We start from the raw sequence: 19,710 nt of genomic DNA on the forward strand, positions 1-19,710 counted from the left end.
CTCAAACCGTCATTGACTATTTAAAATGAAAATTGGGTTTATTGAAACATTTCAATTTTGATTATTATTTTTTTTTAATAAAGATGTCGCCATCTCACTTAATGAAATCACTGGAACGAAATGAGTAAAAAGTTAGAGGAATATAATCATCTCAGCGCCCTGCCGATTTTATTAAACGCACAGCAGACAGAACACAGGCCTAATCCTATGGTGCGTGTCGCACACAGACACACTCAGACACACACACACACACAGGCCATGTGCTATTTTGGATCAGTAGGGTTTGACGAGCATGGCTTGTCAGAAATGACCTTTGCACCAAACTCTCTTTCCGGCAATTTTCAAATCAGAATGAATTTTATACAGTTTTCACTTAGACGAGAGTTTTGTATTTGGGTTTTGTCGCAAACTTCTTCTCTTTTTTTTTTTGTCAAGAACTTTTTTTCCCAAAAATGAGGGGGTTAGTTACGCCCACTGGCAGTGTGGGACAGTCATCGCATTATTGCACCTACACAGGTGCTTTTCTGTCTCACTTGGTTCCCTCCGCATCTTGCAAGGAAGTTGATGTGACTGGAGTAAAACAGACACCACTGGTGTGTCGGGAAGCCTGATTTCAAACCCTGGGGTATTTTCACACCCTATTGTTCCAACTCAGCGCATGGTGTGTGTGTGTTTGTGTGTGTGTGTGTGTGTGTCAGAGAGAGAGAGAGACTCTGGAGGCCCTGCAAATTTATGCAAACCACCATATTAGATGTGTTCCCCGGCTGTTTGGGCACAGTCCTCCATCTGGCTTTCCTGCCTAAGGCAGGACTTGAATCCATCGTCTCCTGATGTTTGGCCCCATAACTCAGCCAGCTTTCATGCTCAGTGTGTCTAGAATTCACCGTCTCCTGGTGATTGGCTCAAAGTCACCCAGCTGACCTGCATGCCTAAGGCCGGACTAGAACTTATCATCTCCTGGTGATTGGCTCAAAGTCACCCGGCTGGCCTGCACACCTAAGGTTGGACTAGAACTCGCCATCTCCTGGTGATTGGCTCAAAGTCAGCCAGCTGGCCTGCACACCTAAGGTTGGACTAGAACTCGCCATCTCCTGGTGATCGGATCAAAGTCACCCGGCTGGCCTGCACGCCTAAGGCTGGACTAGAACTCGCCATCTCCTGGTGATCGGCTCAAAGTCAGCCAGCCAGCTTTCATGCCTAAGGTGGGACTAGAACTCAGTTTTTAAGTCTGTACCTTCGCCTCTAAACTGTGGGTCCTTTTCCCATTTCTCCTCCCATCTATATTACACTACTTTGATACCACATAGGCTCCACTGTCACTTTTTTTCTGTTAAAGCTACGTAAATACTTGTCTCCTGCTTTTTTTTGGCATTTTTTTTTCTGTTTTGTTGGTGTTTAGAACGTCGCCGGATAGGTTTCTTCCATTCTTTTTACATGCCAGACAGGTGGATTCTGTCCTCTTTGCCTTTTTTTCACTTCATTTTTTTATTTTATGGAAAAGATTAAAATGCAAAATACAAAAGGAAAAAAATGACAAGAGACAAAGCAAAACTAGACAAAAACATTAAAAAAATGTGAATTAAAAAAGACAATAAACAAAAACGCATATTATTCCCCCCCAGCTGAACACCGACAAATCTATTGCAACAATAATAGCTTCCCCTCCTTAAGAGAATAACAGAGTTGGAAGGGACCTTGGAGGTCTTCTAGTCCAACCCCCAGCTCAGGCAGGAAACCCTATCCCATTCCAGACATCTCTTCTTAAAACCCCCCAGTGTTGGAGCACCTACAGCTTCTGGAGGCAATCTCTTCCAGTGATTAATTGTTCTGACTATCAGGAAATTTCTTCTTAGTTCTAGGTTTCTTCTCTCCTTGATTAGTTTCCATCCGTTGCTTCTTGCCTGCCTTCTGGTGCTTTGGAGAATAGGTTGACCCCCTCTTCTTTGGGGCAGCCCCTCAAATATTGGAATACTGCTATCGTGTCATCCCTACTTCTTCTTTTGATTAAACTAGACATAACCGATTCCTGCAACTGTTTTTCATATGTTTTATCCTCCAGCCCCCTCATCATCTTTGTTGCTCTTCTCTGCACTTTTTGGAGTCTCAACATCTTTTTTACATTGTGGCGACCAAAACTGGATGCAATATTCCAAGTGTGGCCTTACCCCAAGGCATTGTAAAGTCTATAGAATAGACTTCACATGATCTTGATTTTTTCCCTCTATTAATGCAGCTAAGGACTACATTAGGACTGCAAGGCAGATCCAAAATTTATACGCTTCCACGTCTATTTGCAATCCAATTGGCCCGTCGTATATTACACATATGAAAGAAAAAATAGTTAACAGGTTAAACAACAGCAAAGTTAAAGTTCAAAGCACTCTGTTAACAATCTGTGACTATAACTTACTCGTAGAAAGTAAATTACTTAGCACAAATCACCCCAATCATTATATCTGATCTGTCCAGGATCAAATACCCTCGTTTTGGCTCTTAATAATGAAATTGTTCCTTAGGTATTTCATTGGGAACTTTCCCAAGATTTCCTCTTTGCTGACTTCAGCAATTAAAAAAATATACTTCGAGCACATCAGCCATGTCTTCAGAATTATAGAAATTAAGCACGGGAATGATGGATCATTGCAGAGTCCTTTATATGACTTGAAATTTATATTCTTTGGGATGAATCCTGCCTGCAGAGTTAACTGCGATTGAGCAATTGCTCTCTGGCTGCATCCATATTGAACTAACATCCTGTGATTGATCACTATTTGTTCTGGTTTGCTATTCCTTTTCACTAAAGAAGTACTTGATAAAATGTACTTGTCTGGACCTTGCTTTGGGCATCTTTCAGCCAGCAGATGTTCCTCAAGATAATTTGCAATTCTTTTTTTTCCCCCAAGATTTCACTCTGTCCCAAATGAAGTTCTCTGGGGGAGGGTGGACACCTGTCACGGCTGTGGCCTTTCCTTATGGAAATGTGATGGGTTGAAGAGAAGCATGAATGTCTGGAAAGCCTAGAAATTATACTAATACGAAAGTGAGGTCCTTGGTGCTCTCTGAGCCTGGTTGTTTTCTTGCAGACGTTTCGTGACCCAACTAGGTAACATCATCAGTGCTACTAGAAAGGAGGAGGAGGAGGAGGAGGAGGAGGAGGAGGAGGAGGAGGAGGAGGAGGAGGAGGAAAATGACTGTGGGGTCCTTGGTGCTCTTTGACTGTGGTGGCTTTCTTGCAGCATTTCATGACCCAACTAGATAACATCATCAGTGGAGGAGGAGGAGGAGGAGGAGGAGGAGGAGGAGGAGGAGGAGGAGGAGGAGGAGGAGGAGGAGGAGGAGGAGGAGGAAAATGACTGTGGGGTCCTTGGTGCTCTTTGACTGTGGTGGCTTTCTTGCAGACATTTCATGACCCAACTAGATAACATCATCAGTGCTAGAGGAGGAGGAGGAGGAGGAGGAGGAAAATGACTGTGGGGTCCTTGGTGCTCTTTGACTGTGGTGGTTTTCTTGTAGACATTTCATGTTACCAACTAGGTAACATCATCAGTGCTAGTAGGGTGAGGAGTTTGCTCTCGGTTTATACTGAAAGACACTGAACTTGTCAGCTGTACACAGCTTGTCAGCTATACACAACCTGTCAGTTGTATACAACTTGGGGGTTCTCCTAGTCCCACAATTGGAAGAGCAGGTGGCAGTTGTGGCTAGGAGAGCATTTATGCCATTTTGTGTCGTGCATCGACTGTGACCTTTTTGGGGGGATAGTGATGTCCTCTGCCCAGTCACTCATAGCAGTAGCACTTAAACTTAGATACTGGTTCACCGTGATTTACAGCCCTGTCTGAACAGTTCACAAAGTCAGCCTCTTGCCCCCCAACATTCTGGGTCCTCATTTTACCAATCTCGGAAGGATGGAAGGCGGAGTCAACCTTGAGCCGGTCAGGATCAAACTCCTGGCAGTCGGCAGAATTAGCCTGCAATACTGCATTCTAACCACTGTGCCACCAGGGCTCTTATATGATAAATATGAGTTTCTAAGCACCTGACTTTCGATAACATGACCATGGGGTAGGCAACCTTGGCTCTTTTATGACTCGTGGACTTCAACTCCCAGAATTCCTGAGCCAGCATGGCTCAGCATGGAAACCTCTCCCTTTCCCCTCAGTGTGGCTGGCTCAGGAATTCTGGGAGTTGAAGTCCACGAGTCATAAAAGAGCCAAGGTTGCCTACCTCTGGCCTAGGCCTAGGCCGCTTTATGACTCGTGGACTTCAACTCCCAGAATTCCTGAGCCAACATGGCTCAGCTTGGAAACCTCTCCCTTTCCCCTCAGCGTGGCTGGCTCAGGAATTCTGGGAGTTGAAGTCCATGAGTCATAAAAGAGCCAAGGTTGTCTACCCCTGGTATAAGGTCTCCTGTTCTAAGTGGTGAGCCTCCTAGGCCAGGGGTAGGCAACCTGGGCTCTTTTATGATTCGTGGACCTCAACTCCCAGAATTCCTGAGCCAGCATTGCTCAGCACGGAAACCTCTCCTTTCCCCTCAGCATGGCTGACTCAGGAATTCTGGGAGTTGAAGTCCACGAGTCATAAAAGAGCCAAGGTTGCCTACCTCTGGCCTAGGCCTAGGCCGCTTTATGACTTGTGGACTTCAACTCCCAGAATTCCTGAGCCAACATGTCTCAGCTTGGAAACCTCTCCCTTACCCCTCAGCATGGCTGGCTCAGGAATTCTGGGAGTTGAAGTCCACGAGTCATAAAAGAGCCAACGCTGCCTTCCCTTGATCACGGAGATGGTGCAACAGTCGTAAGTAGGAAAAAACGATCCTATTTTCAGTGCTGTTGTAATTTTCAGTGGTCACTAAACAAACGGTTGTAAGAAGTCGAACTGTTGTACATCTGTTTGCAACTCAGTTGACCTGTCCTACATTACATATGTGAAAGAAAAACATTAGTTAACCGGTTAAACAACTGCCAAGTTAAAGTTCAAGGCGCTCTGTTAATAGTCTGTTGTTGTAATTAACTCGTAGAATGTCTACACGATCTCTTATTCATCACAAATCATCCCAGTCATTGTGTCAGGTCTGTCCAGGATCAAATGCCGGGAGTAGCTTTACACAGAGCAATGAAGTGAAGTGTTAATACCACTTTACTTGGTAAGGCCACACTTGGAATCCTGCATCCAGTTTTGGTCGCCGCGATGTAAAAAAGATGTTGAGACTCTAGAAAGAGTGCAGAGAAGAGCAACAAAGATGATCAGAGGACTGGAGGCTAAAACATACCACATGTTAACTCAGTCCTTAGCGTCAAAACTACAGTGCATTCAGCAACTGTCTCCCGCAGCCCTCAGCCCTTTGGCTTCTGGAGTTCCTGCGTTTCATCGTGGCTTACCTCCCACTTCGAAAGTGGGAGACCCAGGGTCTTTCTCTCATTGATGTATGTTTCTCTCCAGATAACTCTGAAGATTAACGAGCAGGAAGCTGGCAAATAGAAAGAGTGCAGAACGGTAGGGGTGGCCACGGATGTCTTTTTCTGATCTAAAATCCCAAGCGAAGGTGCCTTGAATTATTGATGCCCAATGCGTGCTGGGTAATGCATCCCCGTAAACTGGAGATCTCCAAAGTGCACGTTAATAAGCAGAAACATAGCCTACCGCGAGGGCAGTCCTGGATGATTTACAAATCAAGCTTGTTTGGGGGAGTGGGGGAAGGGCAGGGAGGAATAAATGTGTGGGTAGTTTTGGCTTTGATTCAGATGGTTCTCTTGACGGGCGTCTTGACTGCTACTTTCCAAGCACCGTTTTAGCTAAAGAACGGCCAAAGGATGGGATCAGAAGCCGATTCATGAGTAAGAAGCGAAACGTCTTCAAAGAAAAACAAGGAAGTCCAGTTGCCTCCTGAAAAAGCACCTTTGGGACAACTGCGACCTGGAGAACCTCCATAGACAACACCCAAATGAGTTGCATCTCGCCAAAGAAGGCCTTGTACTTCTCCTCAAGTCATACTCTGAACCCAGGTTGGCTGAAGGTTGTAAGACAGGGGTCTTCAAACTTGGTCCTTTTATGACGTGTGGACTTCCACTCCTTGAAGTCATAAAAGGACCAAGTTTGAAGACCCCCTGTTGTAAGACAAGGAATGAGTCGGAATAACAGACTTGGAAGGGACCTTGGCGGTCTTCTAGTCCAACCCCCTGCTCAAGCAGGAGACCTTATGCCATTTCAAACAAGTGTCTGTCCAGCGTTTTCTTAAAAACCTCCAGTGATGGAGCACCCACAGCTTCTAGAGGCAGCCCCTTCCGCCGATTGATTGTTCTCACTGTCAGGAAATTTCTCCTTAGTTCTAGGTTGCTTTTCTCCTTCATTAGTTGCCATCTATACGTGCCAGGAAGCTGGCAGGTAGCAAACATTGACTTGTAGCTAATGCCACTTGGTAAGACCAGACTTGGTCGTTAAGCGAATCCGGCTTTCCCCCCCCCCTTGATGTTGCGTGTCGGAAGGTCGTGGAAGGGGATCATGTGAACCCAGGACACCGCAACCGTCCTAAATACATGCCAATGGCTCAGATCACGTCATGTGATCCCACGACCCTGGGGAAGGCTGCAGCGGTCATAAGTAATAATAATAATAATAATAATAATAATAATAATAATAATAATAATAATAATAATAATAGTAAAGTTGGAAGGGACCTTAGAGACATCTAGTCCAACCCCCTGCTCAAGCAGGAAACGCTATACCATTTCGGACAAATGGCTGTCCAGTCTCTTCTTAAAAATCTCCCGTGTGAAAAACGATCCTAAGTCGCTTTTTTCCCCCGTGCTGTTGTAACTTTGAACAGTCACTAAATGAACTGTGGCAAGTCAAAAACTACCCCTATTTGTAAAGCGTTTAAGGTGTGCGCAAGGAACGCAGAACAATTGGCTGCAACCACTGAACCCAAGAAGCAATTCACGTTCTGTGCGTAAATCACTCCAAAGTTTATTTATTTTTTTTACATTTCAAGCTCCCGTTTCTGACATATAAACCGTTTTATTTCATCGGGAGCACGAAATAAAAGCAGATGGGGTGCCCTTGCTAATCTCCGATGCCGGATTAGGCAAATGCTTCGTGGAAATGCCGTCACCTTTTGAGAGAACCAAAGCCGTGGATTTCTTTGTGTTGTTTTGGGGGGGGGGGGTTTTAGACATTTACAGTAGAAGAATAAATTGTAAGAGTGTAAATGAAGAGATACGGTGAAAAACGGACGATCAGATAATATCCGGACACCCGCCCGTTTAAGGAAATCTACTTCTATCTTTCCTGCTGGAGCATTTATGATGCCGATAAATCTCATTAATTTTCTTTTTTTCTTTTTTTCCATTCTTCCCTTCAGTGGTAGGGTTCTTGTTGACTTCTACAGATGTCAGTGGGGGCTTGAAGGCCTGCCAAATCCATCTCCTTTCAGCCGAGGGTGAAAAATCAAAACTATAATGCAGCAAAAGCTTAAAGCTTTAAAGCCACTGTCACGTCTTTTGAAGCTTGGCGACTTAGACTGACAGCCGCTGACAGGAGTATATTCAAAATACAGTGTCAGATATATATATATTTTTCCCCAAACACAGCCTCGATCTGTTTGGCAAACTGAAGCCATTTCATATCACTGGTCCCCCCCCCCCCAAAAAAGTGCATTTGATTTCATTTCTCCATTTGTTGGCTTTGGAAAAACACACACACACACACACACAAAACCCTCGGGCATTTCTTCTCTGCCATGGTATTTAATAACCCTTTTTCCCCTTATTAGTTTCCTAGACAACTCGCACATTCACAAACTCCTGCACGCTGACTTGTAGCAGGTTTCCTGGGTGAGGCTTATGAATGTAAACGGTGGTGTCCTTGGTGCTCTCTGAGTTTGGGTGGTTTTCTCGTAGGTGTTTTATAACCTGACTAGGTAACATCATCAGTGCTAGAAGGGAGTGGGGTTTGCAGAGTGGAGGAGGAGGAGGAGGAACCTTGGTGCTTTATGAGCTTGGCAGTTTTCTTGCAGACGTTTCATGACCCAACTAGGTAGTGTCATCAGTGCTAGAAGGGAAGGAGGTGCTCTCTGTTTATATACAACTGGCTTGCCCTGTCAGTGTTGTAGGAGTATCTTGGTGGGTCCTTGATTGGGCTGTGGCTTATTGAGTTGATTGGAATAAACAGAGAGCAAAATCCACTTCCTCCTCCTCCTCCTCCTCCTCGCACACCCCACTGCCTTGTAGCACTGTTGATGCTATCTAGTTGGGTAATGAAAAGTCTGCAAGAAAACAACCAATCTCAGAGACATTAAGGACCCCACGCTCCATCTCTTCCCTGACAGAATTCTGTAACTTATCTTCTAAATCAGTGGTTCTCAACCTTTCTAATGCCGCGACCCCATAATACAGTTCCCCATGTTGTGGTGACCCCCCACCACTTATACATCACCGAGTGCCAGGGGCGTGGCCAAAGAAAAGGGGGGAAAAACGGCGGACAGCCTTGTTTGGCGACCCCTGTGAAATGGTCGTTTGACCCCAAATGGGGTCCCGACCCACAGGTTGAGAACCACTGTTCTAAATCTTTCAGAATATCCCTAGTTCTCCGCTTGAAGGATCCAAGGATCCTAAGTCTCCATGGAGCTAACCTTCTTCAGAAAGGACAAGAAATAACCAGGAGAAGGAGAGAAGCAGCCTAGAACGAAGGAGAAATTTCCTGAAAGGAGAAATTAAACAGTGGAACAACTTGCCTCCAGACGTTGTGGATGCTCCATCCACTGGACTCCTTTAAGAAGAGATTGGGCAGCCTTTTGACCAGGATGGTGTAAATTCTCCTGCCTTGAGCAGAAGGCTGGGCTAGAACACCTCCCAGGATCCTTTAAATTCTCTTATTCTATATTCTGTATGCAGGAGGGGATCATGCATATGCGTATTATGCTAGGAGAGCTGGAAATCCGGATGAGCAGACCTGACCCTTTCAAAGTTCACAATGACTTGACCACTTGACGACGAATATTGCTTTGCAATCCCTGAAGCTTTTGTTTGCAAAAAAAAAAAAAAAAATCATTCCTCCAGCAGAGCAAATGGGTGCTTTCCCTTTAAATGTTTCCTTTGGAATAAATATGGAAGGAACTGGCTTTTTGTGGTCTTAAAGAGGATCTCCGGCTGCCTCAAGGCAAAAAGGCTTTGTGATGACACCTGACAAGCCAGGACAAACTCTTCTATCCAGAGATTAACCACTAAATAGCCAAAAGGAACATTTCTCCCTATCAGATAAGGGCGGCCTTGTTTCTTGCCTAGATAGGTGCCTCAGTGTCAAATAAACTGATTTCCAATGCGGCTCTTTTAAATAATCTTTCCCGTATTTGCAGCTCCTGTTATCTACCCAAATCTTTTAATTCCCCCCCCCCCATAGCAGCAATGCTGTAAAGCCTAGATAAAGCTTAGTGCAAAATGTAGTTCCAGGGTGATTTGTCCCCCAAAATAGAGACATGGCTGGGCTTTAACTGGAGGGGTTTCCCCCCCCCCTTCTCTCCTTTCCACACAACCTCTAAGCTGATTATAAACATCACCTCCAGGACTAGCAACATGGGAATTGGGGATATTGGAGAAAATTGGAGATGGGCCAATTTATGAGGAAGCCAGGTGGTAGAAGATTAACAGAGTTGGAAGGGACCTTGGAGGTCTGCTAGTCCAACCCCCTGCTGAAGCAGGAGACCCTATACCAGGGGCAGGCAACCTTGGCTCTTTTATGACTGGTGGACTTCAACTCCCAAAATTCCTGAGCCAGCATGGCTCAGCTTGGAAACCTCTCCCTTTCCCCTCAGCATGGCTGGCTCAGGAATTCTGGGAGTTGAAGTCCACGAGTCATAAAAGTGCCAAGGTTGCCTACCCCTGCCCTACAACATTCCAGACAAATGGCTGCCCTGTTTGAAAACTTCCAGTGTTGGAGCACCCACAACTTCTGGATGCAACTCGTTCCACTGGTTAATTAACAGAATAATACAGTTGGAAGGGACCTTGGAGGTCATCTAGTCAACCCCCTGCTCAGGTAGGAAACCCTATACCATTTCAGACAAATGGCTGTCCAGTCTCTTCTTTAAAATCTTCCAGTATTGGAGCATTCACCGCTTTTGGAGGCAGGTCGTTCCACTGGTTAATTGTTCTAACTGTCAGGAAGTTTCTCCTTAGTTCTAGGTTGCTTCTCTCCTTGATCAGTTTCCATCCATTGCTTCTTCTCCTGCCTTCAGGTGCTTTGGAGAATAGCTTGACTCCCTCTTCTTTGGGGCAGCCCCTGACAGATTGGAAGACTGCTATCATGTCCCCCCTCATCCTTCTCTTCATTAAACTAGATATGCCCAATTCCAGCAGCCGTTCTTCATACGTTTTAGCCTCCATTCCCTTGATCATCTTTGTTGCTCTTCTCTGCACTCTTTCCAGAGTCTCAACATCTTTTCTACCTCGTGATGACCAAAACTGGATGCAGGATTCCAACTGTGTTCTTACCAAAGCATTATAAACATTTACTAACAGTATTTGTGACAGCATGTTTATTCCTAGCCCATCTTAATTAGATCTGGAGGTCATGATTAATGATTAATGAGTGGCTTTGGTTCAGGCTCTGGGTGGGATTTAATTGCATCTTTGAAAAAAAAATCTCTCAGGACTCCATTTGAGATCATGAAGCTCCTAGGTCAGGGGTAGGCAACCTTGGCTCTTTTATGATGCGTGGACTTCAACTCCCAGAATTCCTCAGCCAGCATGGCTCAGCTTGGAAACCTCTCCCTTTCCCCTCAGCGTGGCTGGCTCAGGAATTCTGGGAGTTGAAGTCCACGAGTCATCAAAGAGCCAAGGCTGCCTATCCATGGACTAGGCCTACCAGTTTCTGATAATCTACTCCTGTCAGGCTTAATAGACTAGGCCAGGGGTAGGCCACCTTGGCTCTTTTATGACTCCTGGACTTCAACTCCCAGAATTCCTGAGCCAGCACGGCTCAGCTTGGAAACCTCTCCCTTTCTCCTCAGCATGGCTGGCTCAGGAATTCTGGGAGTTGAAGTCTACCAGTCATAAAAGAGCCAAGGTTGCCTACCCCTGGTTTAGGCCTAACTACTTCTCAAAAGGATTCGGATTAGCTGACGACGGTCCCTAGGGCATAATAATAATATTTGGGAAATTCAATAAGAGGGATGCAAAAGAGTCAGTGAAAAAAAATCACGCACGAGAAGGTGCTTTTTTTTTTCCAAATGGCAACTGGATTTTCTTGCTGCAGTTGTAACACGAATCACTGCAACCATTAAATCAATAACACAGTTATTAAGTGAATTTGACTTTGCTTGTGAGAAGATCACAAAAGGAGGATCGCATGATCCCAGGACACGGCAACCGTCATAAATATGAGCCGGTTGCTCAATGTCTGAATTTTGATCACATCACCGTGGACAGATGCTACAATGGGCGTAAGAGTGAAAAACAGTCACAAGTCACTTTTTGGGGTGTTGTAACTTTGGTCACTAAATGAATGCTTGTAAGTCGAGGCCAATCTATATCTTGAAGGGTTGATCTCAAAATATCTCTTGGGGCCAATAAGGAGAAGACTGCTAGGAACTCTCCAAATTGACATGGAGAACATCGTGAATCTCCAGCCTACTTCTTTTAACTTATATTTTCAGTTTCAGAAATGTTAGAAGCTACTTAATCAATCCATACAACTATAGGATAAAAGTTTTCCTACGTTCCTGTCTGTAGTGAACCTGAGCATTATTTTAAAAGAGAGAAAACCAGTCAAGTTAGAATAGAGTAAAAGAACAGAGTTGGAAGGGATCTTGGAGGTCTTCTAGTCCAACCCCCTGCTCAAGCAGGAGACCCTATACCATTTCAGACAATCTCTTCTTCAAAACCTCCAGGGATGGAGCACCCACACTTTCAGGAGGCAAGTCCTGGCACCGATTGACTGTTCTCACCGTCAGGAAGTTTCTCCTTAATTCCAGGTTGCTTCTCTCCTTGATCAGTTTCCAACCATTGTTTCTTGTCCTGCCCTCTAGTGCAGTGGTTCTCAACCTTTTTAATGCCGTGACCCCCCCCCCCAACCGGTCGTAAGTCGAGGACTACTCAACCGGTCGTAAGTCGAGGACTAAACTGGTGCAGCACCGTTTGCAGAATGGGACTTTTGGCGGGCTCAGCAGGGCAGAGGCAGTCTGGACAATTCCTATTGGCTTTTGAAGGCCAATAGAATTAGACTCTATTCAAGAGAGTCTATTCTATTGGCTTTCAAAAGCCAATAGAATAAAAGGGAGTAGCACAGCTAAGGAAAAGGGGGGGAAAATGGCGGACTGCGTTGTTTGGCGACCCCCGTGAAATGGTTGTTCGACCCCAAATGGGGTCCCGACCCACAGGTTGAGAACCACTGCTGTAGTGCTTTGGAGAATAATTTGACTCCCTCTTCTTTGAGGCAGCCACTCAAATACTGGAACACTGCTATCATGTCCCCCCTAGTCCTTCTTTTCATTAAATTAAATATACCCGGTTCCAGCAGGGTATCATGGAATATGGTTTAGATGTGCTTTAGATACCTCCTGCCAGATTTGGAGACTATGGAATAGGGAATGGCAAGAGTTGGACGGGACCTTGGAGGTCTTCTAGTCCAACCCCCTGCTCAAGCAGGAGACCCCCTAAACCATTTCAGGCAAAGTGGCTGTCCAGTCTCTTCTTGAAAACCATCCCGTGATGGAGCGTCCACAACTTCTGGAGGGAAGCTGTTCCACTGGTGAATTGTCCTCCCTGTTAATGAAATCCATTCCCGTCTTGTCCTCTCTTCTCCAGATACGAGACGTCTCTCCTGGACCTGGTGGCTGCCATGAGCCCAAGGCAGGAAGATCACCACGGCTTCCCCGGAGGAATCCAGCCCCAGAGCAGGATCTGTGGGAAACCCAGCTGGAACTGCAAGTCGTCCAGGGCCAAGAACGGGCTGGCCGATTTGGAAGAGAGCCGGATTTTGGAGGAAATCTTTTTCATTTGATGGGTCTCGCGGGGGGGGGCGCCTCCGAGGACTTGTTCCCTTTTTTCTCGTCTGCGTGTGTTGACGTGTTCAGGATCTCGCTTTTAAATTATTTGTCTGACCCACGATTGTCTCTTCCTCTCTCCCCTCCCTTAGAAAAGCCGAAGAGAGTAGCTTGCCTCTCTGACCCTCCCCCCCGAATCATGTTAAGAGACGCCACCTTTCGAATAAACCGCATGGAGTGTTAGTCGGAACTTTCTGGAGGTTTTTTTCCTCCGCCAGGATTTCATGGCTGAAGAGGGCGGAAAAAGTCACGCCGTTGTGCAAAGGGTGGGTGCTTCGTTACTGAGTTTTGATTTTTTTTTTTAGTGGGGGAAACCGTTTTCCAAGGGTTAGTCTCTCCCCCCTCCCTCTTTCCCTCCCCTTCCTTCCTCCCTCCCTTCCTGCCTCCCTTCCTCCCTCCCTCTTCCCCCTCCCTACCACACTCTCGCCCTTTCCCTCTCCTTCCTTCCTCCCTCTCTCTCTCCCCCTCTCCCTTTCACTGGCCCTCTCCCACTCCTCTCCCTTTTTTTCCTTCCTCCCTCCGTCCCTTTCCTTCTCTCCCTCCTTCCTTCCTCCCCCTCTCTCCCTTTCACTGTCCCTCTCCCCCTCCCTTTCCTTTCTTCCTCCCTCTGTCCCTTTCCCTCTCCCTCCTTCCTTCCTCCCCCTCTCTCCCTTTCACTGTCCCTCTCCTACTCCTTTCCCCTTCCTTCCTCCCTCCGTCCCTCCCTCCCTCTGTCTTCCTCACCCTCTCCTCTCCCTTTCCTTCTTTCCTCTGTCATCTCCCTTTCCTTCTCCTTCTTTCCTCCCTCTCTCTCCTTTTCACTGCCTCTCCCTTTCCTTTCTCTTTCCTTCCTTCCTCCCTGCCTCTCTCCTCCTCCTCTCCCTTTCTTTCTTCCCTCTGTCCTTCCCTCTCCTCTCCCTTTCTCTCTTCCTCTCCTTCCTTCCTCCCCCTCTCTCCCTTTCCCTCTCCCCTCCCCTTCCTTCTTCCCTCTCTCTCCTTCTCTCCCTCTCCCTCTCCTTCCTTCCTCGCTCCCTCTCTCTCTCACACACACACACATGCAAGGCCATGCCAGCGCTGTGTAATTTTCCATTTGCAAAACAACCTGTTGAAACGGAAACTGAGGTGGTGCAGCAGTTAGAGTGCAGCACCGCAGGCCACTTTAGCTGACTGTGTTCAGCAGGTCAGCGGTTCAAATCTCACCGGCTCAAGGTTGACTCAGCCTTCCATCCTTCCGGGGTAGGTAAAATGAGGACCCAGAGTGTTGGGGGCAATGTAAATATACATATATATATATATATACATTGCTTACTGGTGTACACCGCTTAGAGAGTGCTTGCACTTAAAGCGGTATATAAGTCTCATAAATAAATAAATAAACTGGGGGGCGGGGCATATCCCAACAATACTTTCCCCAGGAGTTATGAACTATTTCCCTGGTCTTTTTAGGCAGGCACAGAGTTGCACTCTGCACTTCAACGATTTGTTTCCCAGTTAATGACCCTTGGATAGGAGATGCCTCTTTAAAATCAATCAGTCAATCCAGGGTCCATTGGATACAGTCCACCTGAAGTATCGTTCCCTCTCCTCTTCTTCATTTTATTTGCTTACTCTCTGAAACAAAATCGAGCCTCTCCTCCGTCGGAGCTGCTCCATTCGTGGTCCAGAGAGAAAGCCCCGGACCTGTAGGGCAAAATTAGCGTACTCGGTGTTTCCTTGGTCTAAAAGGCTTTCGTCTGTTCTGCAACCTCCGCGCCTTGATGCTGTAAATAAAGACAAATCAGTAATTATTTCCACCCACCCCTGGTAATGCGTGTTTCGCCTTCTGAGTTTTCGGTTTTCGCAGCTTTCCCCCTTGCCGTTGCTCAGTTATTTAAAAAAAAAAGAGGCAGTATTGGTTTTAAAAAAAGAAAAAGATTGCAGATTCCAGAACCGGCAGTCATTTTCCACTCAACGTAGCTGTCTTATTCAGAATATAACAGATGCGTCGGTTTTAAAATTGGATAAGCAAATAAATACGTATCTCAGAAGGGTAGCCAGTGGCACGAAGAACAACAGGGAGGTCCGTCTCTGGTGTAGCATAAAGGCAACACAAAAATTGTTGCCTTGCATCTGTTTTGGGGTGTCTGCTAGAGAAGGAGGTAGACTGCCATTGTGGGAGCCACCCGCGGATCCTTTAGGATCCCGTTCTTCCTCTGAATTTTCCTTCTCCCTCTGGTTTGCTCCAGTCCTCCCAAAGGACCAAGCTTTGAGGCGGTCCGAAAGTTTTCTGGTGAAGATGGGGTGGTCGTGACCATGGGTCCATCTTCCGTTGGTTTAGACCAGGGATGTCCATCCTTGACAACTTTTAAGACCTGTGGACTTCAACTTCCAGAATTCATATAGTGGCTGCGGGATTCTGGGAGTTGAAGTCCCCAAGTCTTAAAGTTACCAAGGTTGGACACCTATAATTTAGACCATTGAAGTGGAGAAGTTCTTGGTTTCTCATACACGCTGCTGTTCTTCAGCCTGAGAGTCTTCTCTTTCGTGAGATTGTAGGAAGACCAGAAGAACCACGAATCTTAATTAAGTCCTAGACTCCTTCCATAGGATGAGATTACAGGTTAGAATAGAATAAGAGCTGGGAGGGACCTTGGAGGTCTTCTAGTCCAGTCCCCTGCTCAAGCAGGAGGTCTTATACCATCTCAGACAAGTGACTGTCTCGCCACTTCTTGAAACCCTCCAGTGATGGAGCGCCCACGATTTCTGGAGGCAGGTTGTTCCACTGGTTGATTGTCCTCACTGTCAGGAAATTTCTCCTTCATTCCAGGTTGCTTCTCTCCTTGATCAGCTTCCAACCATTGTTTCTCATCCTTCCCTTTGGTGCTCTGGTGAACAACCTGTCCCCCTCTGCGTTGTGGCAGCCCCTTAGATACTGGAACACTGCTATCATGTCTCTCCTATTCTTTTCTTCAGACTGGCCAAACCCAAGTTCCACAGCCGTTCTTCGTACGGTTTGATCTCCAGGCCTTGGATCATCTTAGTTGCTCTTCTCTGAATTCTTTCCAGTCTCTCAACATCTTTTTTTTTTGTGATACGGTGACCAAAATTGGCTGCCGTATTCCAGCTGTGGTTTTACTAGGGCTTTATAAAGCGGTACTAATACCTCGCCTGATCTTGGTCCTAAGCCTCTGTTTATACAAAATATATTAGATTTTTTGGTTGCTGCTGCACACTGCTGGCACATAGTGAAGCGACCGTCCACCAGGAGTTAAAATAGGAAAGGCTGGACTTTGGAATCTCTTGCTGGTTTTGGACTGGACTCAGTGTAAGATTGTCCAGCTGATTCCTGAAGATCCAACTCAACCTTCATTCTGTAGCCCTTGGAAGAGTAGACCATACTAGATATTTTAAAGCAAGATTGGGGGTCTTATGCAGCCCGTAGGAATTGCTCTCCTCCTATAAATCTTGAATAGCCTTGGGCATGGATTAGTTGTCCCTCCCACCCAAAAAAAGTGGGTGTTGCTCTCTTTTCACTTAAATAGTCCCTATGGAACTCCTCACCCCATTCTTTCTGCCATTATTATCATAGGGCAAGGGTAGGAAACCTTGGGTCTTTTATGACTTGTGGACTTCAACTCCCAGAATTCCTGAGCCAGCCATGCTGAGGGGAAAGGGAGAGGTTTCCAAGCTGAGCCCTGCTGGCTCAGGAATTCTGGGAGTTGAAGTCCACGAGTCATAAAAGAGTCAAGGTTGCCTATCCCTGCTCTAGACCTTGGTAAGTTTAAGACATGTGGACTTCAACTGCAAGAATTCCTCAGCCAGCCATGCTGAGGAGAAATGGAGAGGTTTCCATGCTGAGCCATGCTGACTCAGGAATTCTGGGAGTTGAAGTCCATAAGTCTTAAACTTACCAAGGTCTAGAGCAGGGGTAGGCAACCTTGGCTCTTTTATGACTCATGGACTTCAACTCCCAGAATTCCTGAGCCAGCCATGCTGAGGGGAAAGGGAGAGGTTTCCAGGCTGAGCCATGCTGGTTCAGGAATTCTGGGAATTGAAGTCCATGAGTCATGAAGGGGCCAAGGTTGTCTACCCCTGTCATAGGGGTTGCAAAAATGATCAGGAACTCAATGCTGATAGTCCTCAACTTATGGCTGAGCCCAAAATGTATGTTGCCAAGTGAGGCAGCTGTTATGTGTGTTTTGCCCCATTTTACAACTTCTCTTGCCACATTTGCTAAGTGAATCGCTGCAGTTGTTAAGCTAGCAACCTAGTTGTTAATCCAGCTTCCCCATTGTCTTATGTTCATCAGGAGGTCACAGAAAAGGATCAAATGAACCCGGGACACTGCAACCGTCATAAATACGAGCCAGTTGCCAAGTGCCCGAATTTTGATCACGCGACCCTGGGGACGCTACATCGGTCATAAGTGGGGAAAATGGTCCTAAGCCACTTTTTTCCAGTGCCGTCATAACACCGAATGATCACTAAATGAACGGTTGTAAATTGAGGACTATCTGTATATTCTTTTCTCAGCAATTCCATCTTTGCTCCCGATGCAGCACCTTCAACGCAAAATTGTCCCTCTGCTTTGCAGTTTTAGCCCTCCCCGCCTGTTGTTTTTTTTTTTTTAAAAAAAAACTTTTAAAAAAATCTTTGCCGATTCCGGCACTTTATCCCGGAGCGATCGTTCACCTCCAGGTTTTAGCCCATGCCAATACTTTAACCTCTTTTAAAAGGTTTTATTGAACACACGGGGTTTTCAATAAAGCTCTTGATAAACAGGTCGGATCGATCTTGTCGATTTGCGCATCCATTGGCATTTGGGACCATCGATGGTTTTTTTTTGTTTTTTTTTTAAAGAACGGCGATCAACTTTATTTTCTTTTATTCTATTTTTATTTTATTTGGGAAAAAAAAGTTAAACGCAAAACTCCGAAAGAATTTTTTTTAAAAAAATATGAAAAAGAAAAAAGCACAACTTTTTGTCTTTTTTTTTTTTCTAGTGAAGGTGGTCAGCTTTCAACTTGACCGGTTTAAAAATAAAAATAATAAATTCAACTATGGGGTGAAGCTGAACTCTATATCCATTAGGGCAGTGGTTCTCAACCTTTCTAATGCCGCGACCCCATAATACAGTTCCCCATGTTGTGGTGACCCCCAACCACTTATACATCACCGGGTGCCAAAGAAAAGGGGGAAAAATGGCGGACAGCCTTGTTTGGCGACCCCCGTGAAATGGTCGTAAGACCCCAAATGGGGTCCCGACCCACAGGTTGAGAACCACTGCATTAGGGGGGAAAAAACACAAAATTGCACCACACCATCATCCTTGGCAAATGTCAAGAGGTTGTGTCCTGGGTGAGCCCCCCAAAAAATCCCGTTTTAATTATGCAAAGTTCAAGGAGTCAGGAAGAAGGGTGCCACCTGGCCTGGCTGAAATATAGCAGTGACAAATGATGGATGTCCGTATAAAAATCTGCCATCGCGCATGTATTAATAGCATCAATATTGATCTCGGCTTCTTGTCCATTCGCCTCCACACAATCGTAGCGCTATCGTTTGGACACTGATTGCTGATTGCAGAACCCAACCTACAACTAAGGAGAACTTTTCTGAGCTTCCCCAATTAACCAGCGGAACTGCTTGCCTCCAGAAGTTGTGTCTAGAGTCATAAAAGAGCCAAGGTTGCCTACCCCTGATCCAAATTAACAAAGATCAGTCCAGTTACCACGATTCAACCTTTAGAATTCCATCACTGGAGGTTTTAAAGAAGAGATTGGTCTACTCTCCAGTGGGATAGGTTTTCCTGCCTGCGCAGGGGGTTGGACTGGAAGACCTCTAAGGTCCCTTCCGAATCTGTTATTCTGATTTAGCCCAAGAAGGAGGGATATCAGCCAGACCTATGCAAGAATTAAGGAGAAACTTCCTAACAGAGAGGACAATTAACCAGTGGAACAGCTTGCTACCAGAAATTGTGGATGCTTCATCACTGGAGGGTTTTAAGAACAGACTGGACACTCGCTTGTCTGAAATGGGATAGGGTCTCCTCCTTGAGCAGGGGGTTGGACTAGAAGACCTCCAAGGTCCCTTCCAACTCTGCTATTCTGATTTAGGCCAAGAAGGAGACTTATCGGCCAGACCTCTGGAAGAATTAAAGAGAAACTTCCTAACTGTGAGGACAATTAAGAAGTGGTGGGTGCTTCATCCCTGGAGGTATTTAAGAAAAGACTGGACAGCTAACCCTCTGAAATGGTATAGGTTCTCCTGCTTGAGCAGGGGGTTGGACTAGATAACCTCCAAGGTCCCTTCCAGCTCTATTCTGGTTGATTGTCCACCCCGTTCTGCGTGTTTCTTCACCTAGTCTGGAGGCTCCGCAGAAGGACAGTGCCCCGTGCCAAATCCCCCCCCCCCGCACTCTAACTGGTGTTATTGACAACTTTCATTAAACTCCCATTAACCCCTGGCGTGTGTAGCCTTCCAAAATCCGAACTCGTAGCGCCTGTCATTTTAGGCAGGATTGTGCAAACAGCGTCGGGTCACCAATGCGAGCAGATGGTGCTTTGTCACCAGGCATTATGAAAGTGAAGTTATTAAAACCATTTACAGCCTCCGGGCAGGACGGGGAGACGGAGAAATCAATGGCTGTCAAAGAGAAACGGACGGGAATCGGTGATGGGTGAGAGGCAGGAATGGGTTTTTTCTCTCTCTCCCGC

At 46.1% G+C, this 19,710-nt stretch overlaps 1 protein-coding gene across 4 annotated transcripts in view; it reads left to right on the forward strand.

The window, feature by feature from the left end:
• KIAA1328 (KIAA1328 ortholog) overlaps positions 1-13,446 on the forward strand; it is a 207,254-nt gene extending 193,808 nt beyond the window's left edge. For all 4 annotated transcript variants that reach the window (XM_039318725.1, XM_039318727.1, XM_039318728.1 and 1 more), the window contains one exon: positions 12,801-13,446. In XM_039318725.1, the coding sequence (XP_039174659.1) occupies positions 12,801-12,996 (196 nt within the window). In that variant the 3' untranslated portion in view covers positions 12,997-13,446. The remainder of the gene's footprint in view (positions 1-12,800) is intronic.
• The last annotated feature ends 6,264 nt before the right edge of the window (positions 13,447-19,710 follow it).

This window comes from Crotalus tigris, unplaced genomic scaffold (genome assembly GCF_016545835.1).
Source record: "Crotalus tigris isolate CLP2741 ecotype Arizona unplaced genomic scaffold, ASM1654583v1 scf7180000021486.375087, whole genome shotgun sequence".
Classification (NCBI taxonomy): Eukaryota; Metazoa; Chordata; class Lepidosauria; order Squamata; family Viperidae; genus Crotalus; species Crotalus tigris.